At 43.6% G+C, this 14,982-nt stretch overlaps 1 protein-coding gene across 2 annotated transcripts in view; it reads left to right on the top strand.

The window, feature by feature from the left end:
• FRAS1 (Fraser extracellular matrix complex subunit 1) overlaps positions 1 to 14,982 on the top strand; it is a 184,378-nt gene that overhangs the window by 78,906 nt on the left and 90,490 nt on the right. The window contains exons 10-14 of one of the 2 annotated variants that reach the window (XM_068941184.1): positions 3,943 to 4,032; positions 4,562 to 4,609; positions 5,797 to 5,944; positions 8,265 to 8,408; positions 8,845 to 8,979. In XM_068941184.1, the coding sequence (XP_068797285.1) occupies positions 3,943 to 4,032; positions 4,562 to 4,609; positions 5,797 to 5,944; positions 8,265 to 8,408; positions 8,845 to 8,979 (565 nt within the window). The remainder of the gene's footprint in view (positions 1 to 3,942; positions 4,033 to 4,561; positions 4,610 to 5,796; positions 5,945 to 8,264; positions 8,409 to 8,844; positions 8,980 to 14,982) is intronic. The other variant, XM_068941185.1, reaches the window with a different exon arrangement.

Here is a 14,982-nt window from a genome sequence, read left to right as displayed (position 1 = left end):
AGAGACGTATAGATCAGAGATAGGTCACAGCTGAAGAAGCATTCTCTTTATCTTCCCTCTGTATGCTAGAGTGGATTTTTCGTTGGTTGTGGAAGGCAGCGTTCCACTTTTCTCCATTTTTTCCATGCCATTCTGGGCATAGAAGTGAAACTGGTAAGGCATTTTATTCCCAGTGCAGTTTACTCCAAAAAAAAAAAAAATCTCCTGACAGGTTATGTTGTAGTTTCTCTGTAATGGATATAGAAAAGGCATTAGGTAGGGTTGAATGCTCCTCCCTCCATCATCCACACACACACACACACACACACACACACACACACACGCACGCACGCACAAACTTTTTTGGCTGTATTTAACAATTAGTTTGGATTGCCTTTTTGCAGTGGGCTAAGACTTTTGTGGTGTTGGTCACTGTGTCTGTTTTAATCGATAGGCTAAAATCTGCTTTATCCCAACAACTGCACAGAGTCAGTGAAGAGAAGGAATTGTAGCCTTCTGGGGCTTTTCTCTCACTGACAGTGCTTTTCTAGAGACTCTGTCTGCATGATAAATCTGATATGCCAGCACCTTTGCCTTGTGCCTGAATTCCAGCCAAAATTGGTGTGCTGTGCACATATGGCTTCGCTGGATTAGATCGCTTTAATGGGGGGCCCAGAAAGTTAGAATCTACACACACGATCCCAAATGATACATCATGCAGAGGTGATCATGTAGGAAGAAAAGCATATGCTAGTTCATCCGAGGCTGTGCCTTTTAAATAACAAAAATGCATCGAGCGTGGGACCCAAACTTGTCATCGGGTGCAGTACTGCTCATGATCATGTAATCTTAAAATGCATGGAGAGATTTTGTTGGATAGATCCTAAAATCTTGTGCACTTGCATCTGTTTCAGTCAGCCGCTTGCATGCTTACGGCTCTAAACTGGATCATTTACGCTGATGATGATGGCATGCTGTCATGGCTCAGTAGGGAAAATGATTTAATATTCATGTTTGTGCCTTGGATTCTGATGAGGAATCCATTATTCAGAAAAGCTAGGAATGTTTTACAGGACAGCAGCTGAAGATATTAACATGCAGAGTTAAAAACGGGGGCGGGGGGTAATGGGGTGGGGATGTTCAAAAGCAGCTCCATCACTCCTGCAGCTTTTTTGCAAACTTGGGCTGTCAGAGGTAACCAGCCAGTTTGAAGCCTGAGCACCTAGCAAAGTGGTATTATTTCTCAGGGTACGAGCGGCTGCTGTTCTGAATTCAATGAAACATGATTACTGGGAGGACAACAGGAGGAAAGCAGTGTCCTCTGTTGTAGGCAAGAATTATGGTCCCACTTGATAAAAGATATTAGCCCAAGGATTTATAGTCCTGCATGGCTTCCCTCAAGATAAACTGGCTTCCTCAACACAGTTGCAGTCGTAGTTTAGCTCAGTAGTACAAGGTGCACGTTAATTTAATGCAATAAAATATTTACTCAAAAAACAAATAAATTATTTTCTTTTTCCCTTGCCTTTTCCTCTTTGAGTTGCAGGTCTTGTTTGTGGGTACCTGCATCAATAAATCAGAGCTGAGATGAAGCTAGAAGCATTTGGATTCATCTCTTCATCAAGGCACTATTAATTTTCTGGTCACATCATCCTATTTAAAGTGTAATGAGGCTACAGATTTAAACTGCAAATCCTGGACAGCTTGACATAGTATAGCAGTATTACATGAGGACAGGGCAAAGGCTTAGCTTTTAAACCCTTTCAAACAAACCTGTCCAGCAACTGCAGAATGAAAGTGTCTGTGGTGATTCTAGTTAATCTTCAAAAAAAAAAAAAACATTTTCAGCAGGTTACTCATGAGGTAGGAATGGAAGTTATGTGGCAGGCTTGGGATAGTGACGGGTGTTGAAGTGGATGCATTCAACCAAAACTGCTCAAACTGCCAGAGCATCACGTAGTCCTGCTGGCCCCCTTCCCAAAACCTCCACTAAGAAAGCACCCTAGTGAGACCATTGAGATACCTCTCTGAGGAAGATGGGTCACGGGTGTGTGGAGGGGCCACCGCAGCCTACCTGAGCAGGTCTGTGATGGTGTGCTGGTTACCTACTTTGAATATAGCCCTGGCAACCCCAGCACCTGCAGGGTCATAAAACAGATCTTGCAGGGTGCCATGGTGACTAGCATACAGGCAGTAGCCTGCAGGAGTTACTCTGGTATTTTGAAGAAGCGGAGCTAGGAAGTTGGGAGTTATGGATGGTGCATGTGGATGTAGATGTGTACAAGCATGAGAGAGACTTACCTAAGATGTTTTTTCCCTTTTCTGCCTCCCAGCCCATCACCACCTTTCAGCATTCCCAACCTAGAAATGTGATGAATAATCTCTCTCCAGCACAGCCACAAATGGCCTGGTTATCTCGCATAGTCTCTCCCTCTTCTGAGTCTTGGTAGAGCAGCATGGTTGCTTTTTTATTTTGGCTAGGAGAGCTGTGTTCAATGCCTAGTTTTTTTCCATTTTCCTACAGTGTGTGTTTATGTGTATGGGTGGGGACGTGGGCAGGGATGGGAGTGGGAGAGTTTACAGTACATAGCAGTGACATGAGATCCAACCACAGCCAATGGCATTTTGAAGTAGTAATTTAAGTAGCAAAAATGTGTAGAACCAACAGAGAAAGATTTAGGCTGTGTGTGGTCCTAGGTGAGTAAAAACCGTATGATTTCTGCTCTCTTACCTATTCCCAGAAACGTATGAAAGTTGCCTGTGCAGCCTGGATCAGCTGTTCTGCCTTAGCTAAAGTAACAGTGACTGGGATATTACTGCACTGTGTAGGTATAAAATAGTTTACATATACGAACTGCTAGATGTGCCAAAGTGGAATGGCAAAAAATATCCTGTATGTTGGAACAGATGCTCGGGTGGTGTAAATCAGCAAAGCTACTGAGTAAACTTGGTGCTCAGCTGAATTTGGTGAGCCCCCAAAAGAAGGCAGCCATGTGCTGAAATGGAAGCCAATAAAAGCTGTGCGGCTTCATTGGGTATATGGGCCCCTTGCAAACAGTGAAGAAACAGTCGTGATTTCTCTGCCCTGTGATAGAGAAGTAATTGCGCTGATTGTAAAATTAGGGAGATAATGCTCAGAGAGATTTGGGATGGGTATCAGCACTGACATTTAATGGGGAAAGATTTAACCAGTGCTCAAGGCACCAAAATATCTAATTTACACATTTATTTGTAACTTTTGTTATTGTGGTGTTTTCTTGCCTGTGTTTAGCATACGTGAGAAACTTGTCAGGACATTGAAGCTGTTTCTTTTTGAGCTGTGTCTTGGCTCCTTAAGACAGAGTCTCCCTTTCTTGTAAATATTCAGCCTCCACTTAAGCAGAAAAAGTTGTGACCAGTCAGGGCACTTCCATTCCCTTCTCCTGCTATAAATTCTTATCTTCAAACCAAAGTAATCTTGGCAAATTCTGTGGAGTTGTAACAGAACAAGCTTTTTCCATCTGGGATAAATAGAGCATGTGCTTGGAAATTTGTCATGAAGTTTTCTCGCCTGTTGTCTTAGGAAAAGAATAGAATGTTGAAAACGAAGGCAAGTTTCTATGCATTGACATCGTGATGGTGGTCCAATAAAATCCCCAGAATTCACAGTGGAAATGACATTCCTGTTCTCTGTATTTTCAGTGGCTTATTTCAGAGGGTTCTTTCTCTGCAGGATTTAGGGATGAAGCAATGGCCTTATCACTGAATTTCCTGACCTTTTCTGGGGTTTGTTGTGCAACTACAGCATTCATTAAGCACATTTTTTAGGCTGTACATGCAGAGATGAAGTAGAATACAGAGGAGATAAGGTGAAATTAGATATCGAAGATTGCATTCCAGGGCAAGAGCGGTTCTCTCTCTGCATTCCACAGTATTTTGGTGGTGTTGATTCCGTCTGAATTGCTGCAACCTTTCTCTTCACAGGGTGAAGAATTAATTCACTTAGAGGGGAAGTGCTGTCCTGAATGTATTTCAAGCAATAGTTACTGTATTTACAGAGAACATGCCAAAGATGTGAGTATCCTGGTACTCTGGAGCATGTAGAGAGTTCTGCTCGTAAAGTTTGGAGAAGCGGCTCTGCCTCTCCAGTTCCAAAAAGCCTATTATTTGCAAGTGTAACAGAAGACTGATCCACTAATATAATCTCCAGACTACTTTTAGAATTTACAAAACACGCTTGTTTATAAAGTGTACATCTGCTTCAGAATTTAAACTTGCCTTGCTTTCTTCTGTGTGGTATCGTCAATCATTCCTCTTTAATATTTAAAATACGTACCCATTGGTTTCCTGTGCATCTCATGGGCATTTAAGATGCCTGACTTTCATATTACACAGTGGAGGCTACAAAGCAAAGGCAATGTATAGCCTTCTGATTATGTATAGCCACTGATTATAATTTTCACAACAACAGGAGTGCATTATTTTATGAATATTTTCAAGGAAAAACTTTCCTTCTCAAGTGTAAAAAAAAAAAAAAAAAAAAGGAAGCATTAGGTTTCTTGGTTGAAATATACCAGTAATGGATTTTTCATTGCTCTGACAGATAAGCACCGGTCCTGATGGCTGCGATTTGCCAACATGTGTGAGAAAGGCTGGTTTTCTTTCCTTTTTTTCCCCCCAATGCTAGTACCTCCCTTTTCTTCCTTAGATCTCTCTCTCTGACCCAAGTGAGGTAAAACAGATTAAGATGTCAGGTTTATTCCTGTTTGTCCTTTATCACTTTTGGAAAGAGGAACGGGCACAAAAGCTTCTTGGGAGTTTAAAATGCTTGCTGACCCTTTTCCACCTTTTGACTTCCTCACAAGGAACCAGCAGAGGCTCAGCTGTTGAGGGCCGGTTCTGTGCCCTTCAGAGCAGACCCAGGGATGCTGATTGCAGCAGGCAGCAGGGAGACAGTGGGTGTGAGATCTCTCCCCTTCGCCAACTAGTAAAAGTAGGAAGGTGTCAGGCGGGAGGGCTGGATCCTGAGGAAAGCAGATGGTACCTCTTCAATCACTAGGATTTGAAAGTGATGGAAGACAAGGCACCAGGAGAAAGGAGGAGAGGATGTAAAATGCTGTCAAAGGTTAGAAAGAGATTTAAAGTTCGACAAATAGGTGGGATGAATGGTAACAGAGGAGAAGGTTATAATGACCCAGTAAGTCATTATGCAAATAAATAGATTCAGAACAGATAACAGGTATACGTTCAGATTCAAAGCAGATTTAAACACTTGTTACTGGGCTGTGAAAAAGAAGTGAAACAAGTGAGGCAGCAGATTTTCAAGATGTGAGAAAATGATGCAAGTTAGAGAAAATCAAAGTAGGTGAAGAAGCAGAAGGTGTGTGCTGCTACCTGAGGAACATCCCGCTTTGGAGGGAATGTTGTGAGGGAATGTATTCAGGAGCTGCCAAGCTGCCATGGACCAGGGACCCTTCATGGTTGGCGCTTTGCAGCCTGCCTGGTTTTAGAAGGCAGGAGGGTTAATTGTACAGAGGTGGGCAGTCCCATGTCAGTGGGCCTCAGTGCTAAAAAAGTCACAGAAATGTTTAATTTACTACTGGTACTGATGTAGCCTGTAAGTTTATCCGGAGATTTCTGTGCATGGGAAAAACACCCTGTCTATGCAAAGGCTCTCCTTTAACGTTGAGACAATAAGCAATGGAGAATTCTTGCTGGTTGGCAAGCCAGGTGTTTGTTGCCCAAAGCAGGATCCAGACTCAGCCTGATGGCAGAGCTCGGCAGCTGTGCTGGAGGAGCGGAATACTAAAGCTGGCCATTTGGTGTTGTCCTGTGCAGGATGGAGAGACGTGGAGAGAAGGGCCGTGCAGGGAATGTGAATGCCGGGACACAGAGGTGATCTGCTTCCAGCACTCCTGCCCGCCTTGCCCGCTGGGCAGCCTGGCTCTTGAGGTGGAAGGGGAGTGCTGCCCACGCTGCGAGCCAGGTACAAACCCAGGGTCCATCGCCTCTTACCGTCACTTGTGTTGGGTGGGAGCGCATTGTGTTTGCCTCTGGCACGGGTGGTGGTCTGGGATCCTTGCAGCCTTCGCTTCCCAGTTAGATCAGCGTTGTTCTGACACCTACGTTGAGTTTTAACTTGTCTTTACTTCATTCTGTTTGCTATTTAACCGGTTTCCATATAATTTAATTCGGGTTTCAGGAGATGTTTAGGACTCTATCCAAAGGCTGCTGCTGACTTCCCTTGGTTTAGATCGTACCCTTCATAGTTTTCCTTTGGCAGAAGAGTCTCTGAAAATGTTTTGTGTTTTTTTTTCCTTTTTTTTTTCAACACAAGAAGTTTTCTAAGGCAGAAGGCTGCTACTTTCTGAATCTTAACAAGGGTTTTGGAAGTTTATGAGTTCATGATTATTTCTTGGGAGGGAGGAGGAGAAAGACCCTGCTTACACCGTTTATGCCACAAGCTCACCTGGGGCTGAATGACTGCCGGTTAATAATTGTTGGGAAAGATTAGAATAGCCTTTGCTATATATGTTAACTTTGCATATAAATTCATTTTTCTCCAGGATGTTGTCGTTCTTCATTTACATTTCATAGTCGGTAGGCTTTATCTGTGGTTTGCTGATTTTTCATGTTGGTAGCTGTTCTTGCTGCATTCATCTAACTTTGGTGCTCCAGTTAATGGTTTATCTCAGTAAAAAGAAAATAGCTTCACAGTTAATTATGCTGTCATTTGCAGGAGTGGCTTGGCAAACTTGCCATGTTAATGTTTTCAAGCTTGTTATTTACTGCAGGCTAATAAAAATGCAAAGCATTACAAATTGAAAAGTGAGGAAAATGGGTTTTTGGACAGTTCAGACAAAATTGTTTTGGATTTTCAAAAGAGAGCAGCTTCTGCACAGACGGCCAAGGAGAGGATAGATTACAATGTGCTCTCAGCACCCATCTGTTCTCTTTCTTATCGAGAGGTGCCACTATATAGTGGTTACTCCTGAGAACCTGATCTCTTCTGGAATAGTAGTACTTTGGAAAATTCAGGCTTTGAAGTCATTGTATTGGACATACAGAGCTAAACCCGCGTTTCAGTGTCTTAAAAGGTAAATGGAAATTTCTTTTACTGAAGCCCTGTGTTTCTGTCTCTCTCTCATCCCCTCCAATGCAAAACAGAGAAACAAATGCAAAATCCAGCCTCTTTTGCAGAGCTGACCTCCATTTTCTAAAATTATGGGAGGAGGGAGACATCAGTACCTAATGCATCTGTTTCCATAAAGCCAGTGTAGTTGATTGCTTCTTCTCACAGATATGCTGGAAGAAGCACACAGAAAGAACCTATTCAGTCTCAACTGGCATAGAGCATCTAGCTGTAAACGTAGCTATAGTTATGTGAAAACCAGCAACTGAGCCTTCTTGCTGTGATTATTTGGGTTGGAGCGGAGGGAATTTTTCCCTACTTAGGGAAAAATTAGCCATTCTATACCTCTCTGAGCAGTCAGTTCATTGTCAGAAAATAAGGATGGGGCTGCATGTGCCTTTGGAAAGTTACTGGAAGGAAGTGGTTAGAGATAGAACCTCCTGTTCATTTCTCCTGTTTTCATTTTGGATTCATTGTTACCCTTAACTGTCTGTCTTCTGTAACTCCTGATTTCCTCCCTTAGGAACACCTCCTTGGAAACTTGTAGGTTACTTAGTGTAAATGAAGGAGAGCTTTTAGAATCTGGACTCTTTTTGCTGACTCTTCAGAGAGGAACAGACAGCTTCTCTTTCAGCAAGCAAAAGCAGCTCAGCATTTAAGAAGTTTTAGTCCCTCTCTTGGTCTCTGCAGAGAGACCAGCCATGCTCTTTGAGAAAAGCACCTACGGTCACAAAATACCTTGCTGCAGTGCTGTGACATAGAGCTTTTGGCTGGGGCGGAGGGAAATCTGCCACCTGATGTGGGCATACTCTTCTCCTCATTGCAGGATGTGGCTGAAGGAAACTCAAATTCAGGTTGTTTTGAGCCATTCATTCCTGATGACTTAAAATTTTTGCTGCTGAGAAACAATGTGGACAATGAATATCCTTTTTATCAATAGGCTAGAAAACTCGGGTCTATGCAATACCTTCCCAATATACTAGAATGCAGCGACGTGATATTTAAGTCTTCGTGTCATTTTGAAAGAAAAACACTCAAAAACCAATATACCTTGAGCCACCTACAGAAGCCAGTAATGAATTTTACTTTGATTTTTGAGTATGCATTGTTTTCTGCCTTCCTGACTGAAAGCACTGCTGGTGGTTTTTGCCTTTGTATCTTTTCTTTGTGATAGTCGAGTGCCACCCAGACTGTTTGACCTGCTCTCAGTCCTTTGATCACTGTAACGTCTGCCGTGATGCAAGGAGGCAGCTGCAGAACGGACGCTGTGTGGAGACATGTGAATCAGGCTTCTACCAGGATGCGGGGACTTGCTTAGGTAACCCTTGCAAGGGGTTTTATCCTGTCAGATGACTGTCTGTCCACTGGCCTGCCGCGCTTTTGTTTTTAGGATCCCACAGACTTACTGTCCGGGTTGCCCCCCGGTTTGCTTCCTGCCGTCTCACATTGATGTGAAAACAGACCATGAGGCTCTGTTTGGAAAAGCGTTCAGGCAAACACTGCATCGTTACTGCATGGGCTTATGACTTTAAAAGGTTTCAGATGGAGGTCGCTGAAAAATGTAGATCCTCAAATTGTTTTGTCAAAATGAGACAAAAATGTTTTATGAGGGATAGTGATGGGGAGACCAGACTGAAACGGACTAAACAGAGGTACTCCGTGAACCGTCTCCTTTTATCAGAGCAGGGCAGTCTTGCTGCCTCCAGACATTTGGCATTAATGCTCCTTTCTTTTTCTTTGCTTTCTACTGCAAGCCTGCCACAAAACATGTTCATCCTGTACCAATGGATTTGAGTGCTCCTCATGCCAAACATCCCTGCTGCTGAAGAATGGGCAGTGTGTGACCTCATGTGGGCAGGGGTTCTTTCAGGATCAGCTCCTCTGCGCAGGTAACTCAAAAAACAAAAAGACTTTGTGATAGTCTGTTGTAGCAAGACAGCAGACAAAGCTGTACCCAAGCTCTTAGATATGCCCTCAGTTGAGGGATCTGCTGTTGACATAGGTGTTAATGTTTACCGTAGAGTAAAGCAAGGAGTGAACAAGCAAGGAGGATGAAGTCATACTGTGTAAAAATGCTCACTGGTTGGGGTAATATTCATTTAAATTCCTCAGTGGATCAGTTCCACTGAGGTCTAAAACTCTTTGTTCTTGAACAACACAGTTTTAGTTTTTCACCATTGTCCTATTTCAATACAGAATTCCCGTTTGGAATTGTGACTGTGTTTTTTGTGATATTGAAGTGTCAGGGTAGAACAAGGCTGTATGCGCTGATTTTAGTAAGGATATAACACCCTCAGCCATGCCTGGCAATCTGATCCACGGGGCTTTTCTTTGAGTTCAGTGCAGACTAAGCTGCAGCTGCTAATGCCAGATCTCTCAAGAGACAGTACTTTGACGTGTTTGGAGAATTACTGGGAGGGATGGGGGTTTGGTAGGAGCCAGAAGGAATCACAGAAAATACTGTTTTGATGTTTTTCTCTTTGCTTTGCCATGTATTTCCTTCATAGAGTGCTCTCTTCCTGAAAGTTGGTTGGGCTAACTGTTCTCAGGAAAAATATTTACAATGTAGATTAGTAATTCTGCACAACACTGAGATATGTCTAAATCCTATATCTGTGTGATTTCAAAGACTGAGATTAAGATTGGGAAGTTACAGATTTCTTTTTGATGGACCTATGACAGTGTTTTTATGCACTTCCCCTGTTCCTTTGGAATATTCATACTTTTGTCCAAACTGGTAGCTGTTTTTTCTTCCCGACAGTTTTATTGTTTTCTCTAAAGTTAACACTTTTCTCCTCTTGGGGTTGGCCTTTTTAGAATTTTTTAAATTCTTTCTGTAGCCCTAATTCAACAAAGGACTGGAGCACAGGCTTAACTCCTTGAGCCATCACTTTAATTTCTTTGGAACTAGCCCTCCCGCTTAAAATTAAATACAGGCTTAGGGCTTTGGGCAGATTTCAGGGGAAAGCCCTTCAGATTCTAAGTCCAGCTTCCTTTCCTGATATGATTTGCCTTGAAGAGCCAATTATTTGTTTCAGGTTTTGAAACTTTGAAAAACCTCTACCTTCCAGCAGTGACCGTAGTCTAGGGCCCCATTGTGCATGTATAAATGGAAAAGGTCCAGAAAAATTAATATGTAGTCTTAAGTATCAAATAATCTTCTACTTCATTTGATTTTATTTTACCGTTTGGTTTTGTTTTACCATTTCCTTTCCACCTGCTCCTGCTGTCTTAACTGGCAGTGCCCATGTACTGCTGAAGTAATAGGGAAAGGCTAATGTTTCATTTTATTACTGATTTGTGGATTACTGATTGTACATTCCATCCAAATTTGCAGTCACGCATGCTTGTAGCTGAAAGTTGCTGGGAAAATTTGTTCCTGTTTCCTCAAGGGAATTAAACCAATTTGCTTTAGTTCTGCCTCGCTGCGTTTTCTGCATAAAATAAAACCAGTGGAGAAAGCCTTAAATTTCAGACACAGATCATAATTCATTTCCATTCACCCTTTCTTTTTATGCTCTCCATTTTACAAATGTGTAATCTCTCTGTCCAAACTGGCTTTAAACTGTTCAGGAATATTTTTCTCATAATGGTTTTAACATTTGTGATAAGCGTGTTCCAAAATCACCGAAGGGATGAAGGAGATTGTGTTAATTGTTATAGTTCCAATAAAGTATCTCTTGAGGAATTAGCTTTGGAGTTGTAAAAGACCTGTAAGAACTGGTTACTTAATTCATCCTTTTGTTGAGACGTTATTGTCTGCATTGCAACAACAAAACACAATGAATTCATCTTTCCTTTTTTTCATTTTTAATAACGTCTACTCTGATTGAATCTAATTTGAATTTTGGACTGAAGTTGTTTGATCTTTTTGCAGTTCTACTCTTACACCTGGGTTATTACTCTCCCCCACCCTCCATTCTGTAAAGTATTGAAACCATTAAAAGAAAGGAGGTTTGAGAATTAAAGGTGGCAGGTTCAGGTACGTAGCAGTGTATTTAATGATCATAGATCAGTTGGAATCCTGCTTAGGGCAGAGTGATAGATGAGGTTTTCCTTGCCAGAAACAGGCTGTGGAGTCAGTTAAGCAAAAACCCCAAAAGCCAAAACAAAATGAAGGAAAAATAAAAGATATCTGCCCGGTAAAACAGCAGGGCTCGAAGGACTTGGAGTGTTCAGCGCTCTCATTGCATTTTTCCAACTTAATTATTTATGTTTTCAGGATTATTCAAAAGCCTAGGCAGAACTCAAGTGTTTCTGCTTTGATCTCCCAAAGTGCGAATATTGAGATGTGTAACTTGACACTAACAGACCCAGCCCACTCTGTAGCAAAGCGCTCGAATTTCTGTTCATGCCCTGTTGTTGTTCTCTGCTATATCCTGGTGGCAGAGGCTTACCTTGAGAATGAATGACTGAATATGACTAAGCTGAGCTTGCCCAGCTCCCAGTGAGGAGGACAGGTTAGAGGTGGTTCCTGCTGCCACACAGCACAGAGCTGTTGGTATCCACTTAGTTGCTGCAGGCAAAGATATTTCAGCTGACAGTGGCCCAGTGAATACTTATTTTTTCCCCTGCTTTTTCAGTGAAGTTGGGGACTGGCTGTTTGGGCAAGGAGCAGCTGTTGAGCCTGGCAGTGGTCCAGTGCTGAAAGAGCCAAATTTTTGCAGGCAGGGGTGTGTATGTGTGTGGGTGTGCAAACAGAGGGCAGGAATGGATTGGGGCTGCTGCCCCAGCCACGTGAACCTAATCCTAAGGGTGGGGGTCCCTTCTTTGGAACTCCCAACTGTGGCTGGACCTCCTGATGGCAAGACAGAGTACAGATACTGGCTGAGACTCAGTAGTCGCTGGACTTAGCGACAAAACAATCCTCAAGATATGTGAAAATAAATTGCCTGGTGCCTGTCGCTGCAGGCACAAGAAGTGAAGGACTGTATCTGTAGGACACAAATGAGGCTGTGTGTGTTTGTCATCTGGAGACTGGCAGTTAATAACTCCTGAAGGTGCTTGCCACCCTGCATACAGAAATGACTGTGTCAGTGGAGCCTGTTCCCAGGGCAGGCTTGCAAGGCAGACCAAATGATGGGAGCAGTGCCTCTGACCTGGGTCTCTTGCTGCAGATGCTTTTATTGTTGGCCCACCCGAGGAAATTGTCACCTGTACCATACTTTGAGTCATTTACTCTGCTTCCAAATGCTAAACGTGCCTGACTTGCTAAAAACCTGGTTACAGTCTTTCTCCGTTCTCTTTCCTCTTCCAAACCCTGCTACTTAAATCCACTCCCTTTCTGTCCCTTTCTGCTCTCCTGTCCATTAGCTTGGGGAGCAGAGAGTCTCCGTTTCAAAGCGTTCTGCCAAATTCACTGCAACTTCTCAGGAAGTCTCATGACCTCTAATAGGTTGCACTTCATTTATATTTCTCTCACTGCAGCCTTTCCATGTCTCAGATACCACAGAAGTCATCCTCCATCTAAAAAGACATGCAATTTTAACGCAACAGCTAGACTGTGCTGTTTGGAAGGTGTACCTGGCTTGAGTGTAGACATTCCAGCTTTTCCACTAGAAGTGTGGCACCGGGAGTGCTCTTAGCCCACCTTGCCTAAAGCACTCTTTCTTCTTGTCTCACTCCCTTTCTTGATGGCTGTGTTTAAAGCAACATTTGCAGTGGGTTTCACTTGGCAAGCAGAGAATGAAGAAGTGGGCTGGGATGGCCTGGCCGCTGCTTGGTTACTTCTGTAGCCCCATATCTCCATAAGAAAGGCTTAAGAGAGCCAGAGCCAGAAGAGAAGGCAAGCCAGAAGGGAGGGTGGTTTGCTCCGTGATCAGCTGCGGGTGAGGAGAGTGGAGACAAAAGTCCAGCAGAATGGCTAGGCGCAGACTGTGGCAGAGAGGCGGCACTGCTGGGCACTATCTCCATAGAAGAGCCTGGAAAGTCAGCACAGCCATGCCGAAGATCTTCCTGCACGGGTATTGTTTATGGTAAACCTAGACCCAGCCAACTGTGTGGTGCTGGGGGGCTGAAGATGTGATTTTGACCTATGCAAAGGGACAACTTGAGGCAGCTGCATGAGAGAAGAGACTGAGGTGAGGAAGTAGTCGAGAGCAGCTGGTTTAGTGCAGGTAGGAGAGCCTTAGAGCCAAGCACAATTGCCCAAATGACTTTGCTTCCACCGAATGTGCATTTTTAATGCAGCTGTATGCAAGGGTGTCTGTTTAAAAACAGAGCCTGGAGGGCAGGCCGCCAAGAGGAAGAAGTCTGTCTTGAAAAGGTGCAGTAGCTCTGGAGAGGACTTGAGAATTTTTGCAAATAACCAGGTCCACAAGGACATGAGGACTGCAGTACTGTGGCTATCTTCAGATGTGTCAACGTATTTAGGCTGGTTAACATTAAGGGGGCAAGGCTGTGCTGTGGGAAGTCTATTATTAGGAGATCAAGTCCTGATGTCCACCCTCTTAAAAAGGTGTCAAAAATTAGAGTGTGCTCAGAGAGAAGCAAAACACTCCTGGCTGGAAGGTGAAGTGAGGCCATTTCAGTACTTAGGAATTTACAGCAGGAACTCGTATGCTGCAGTTAACTTTCGAGTGTAGACATGCCCTGAGAATCATCCAAGCTGGAGTGAGACGCAGCTTTTTATCAGCAAGGGAAATTACTGATCGGAACAGAAGAGCGTGCACAATCTTTACCTTGGAATGGGATGTCTGGTACTCATCGGGTTCTGCTTCAGCCACAATTCCATACACTTGATAGTGCCGGCACTGTGCTAGTTCACCTTGCTGTAGGAGTCACTAGGCGAGATCCTGTGCGATGCAGGGTGCCCAGCATGTTCATGAGAGACCAGCCTCACAGAAGTGTCTAAGAACCGGAAAGGCCACAATATTCTGGAACAATCGGAAATAAGGCAAAAAGATGCAGGAAGGTGAAAAGGGGGAAAGGGAATAGCTACTTACAAGACAGCAACTGTGGCCTCAAGGAGACAGAAAAGCATAAAACCCCGGCAAAACAGGAGCAAGAGGGGAGTTTTGGTGATCTCTTGTTTACTGTAAACTTAGGTGTTAGTAGTGTTCATGGCTGCCTGCTGGCCTGCAGTCAAGATATTGCAAAATTATCTCTTCTGGACTTGCCCTGCTACATTAGGCCTGGTCCTGGAACGGAAACGCTTTCAGTCTCACCTGCTGTTGGGGGGAGTTTGAACTGTCTCTCATTTAGGGATTTTTTTTTTGGTTGGAACACGCTTGTTCGTGTTACTGCTTCATGCATAAATGTGCTCTGAGTTAAGTAAATCAAGCTTGCTAGAGAGTACCGGCTTGCTTTCCTCAGTGAGGTGCTGCTGTGTCTGCTGATTCCCTGTTATGCTGAGACTACTTGCAGAAGAGTTTTTCTTGGGTGGCTGCAGCTTTAGATGTGTTCAGGGATACAGGGCAAATATCATAAAGTTCTGTTTTCTCCCATCTGCCCTGGTCTGGGAACACAAGCATGTACATGCCTCTTTGTGAAATAATACATTTAAGAACGTCTTTAGAACCTATTTGGGTGTAATCAAGAAAAAATGTAATCACCAAAAGAATTGTAATTTGCCCAGTTCGTGCAAGCACTGGTAGCACAGGATTTAACGTGTCTGCTCCACGAATTCCATAAACGCTAACCACGGTGTGGGCTGAATTTCCCCCACAGCTGAATTTGTACAGTTTCATATAAGGCTGCTCCTTCAACACTTGCTTTGGGAGGCAGAACTGATCTCCGTGCAGTTATTAGTTTACTTGTAACGTCTCACCATGCCCGAGGATCACTCTGTTCTGCCTGTTTGAGTCTGTGCCGAGATGCCTGGGAGGGGCATTTCTGTGGCCTGCATCACAAAACGTGGTATGCCTCAGGAGTATGTAGAATATCAATGTGTG

Source organism: Struthio camelus, chromosome 4, assembly GCF_040807025.1.
Source record: "Struthio camelus isolate bStrCam1 chromosome 4, bStrCam1.hap1, whole genome shotgun sequence".
Taxonomy (NCBI): Eukaryota; Metazoa; Chordata; class Aves; order Struthioniformes; family Struthionidae; genus Struthio; species Struthio camelus.
The sequence above is the reverse complement of the archived record's forward strand: the minus strand, read 5'-3'. Positions and strand labels throughout refer to the sequence as shown.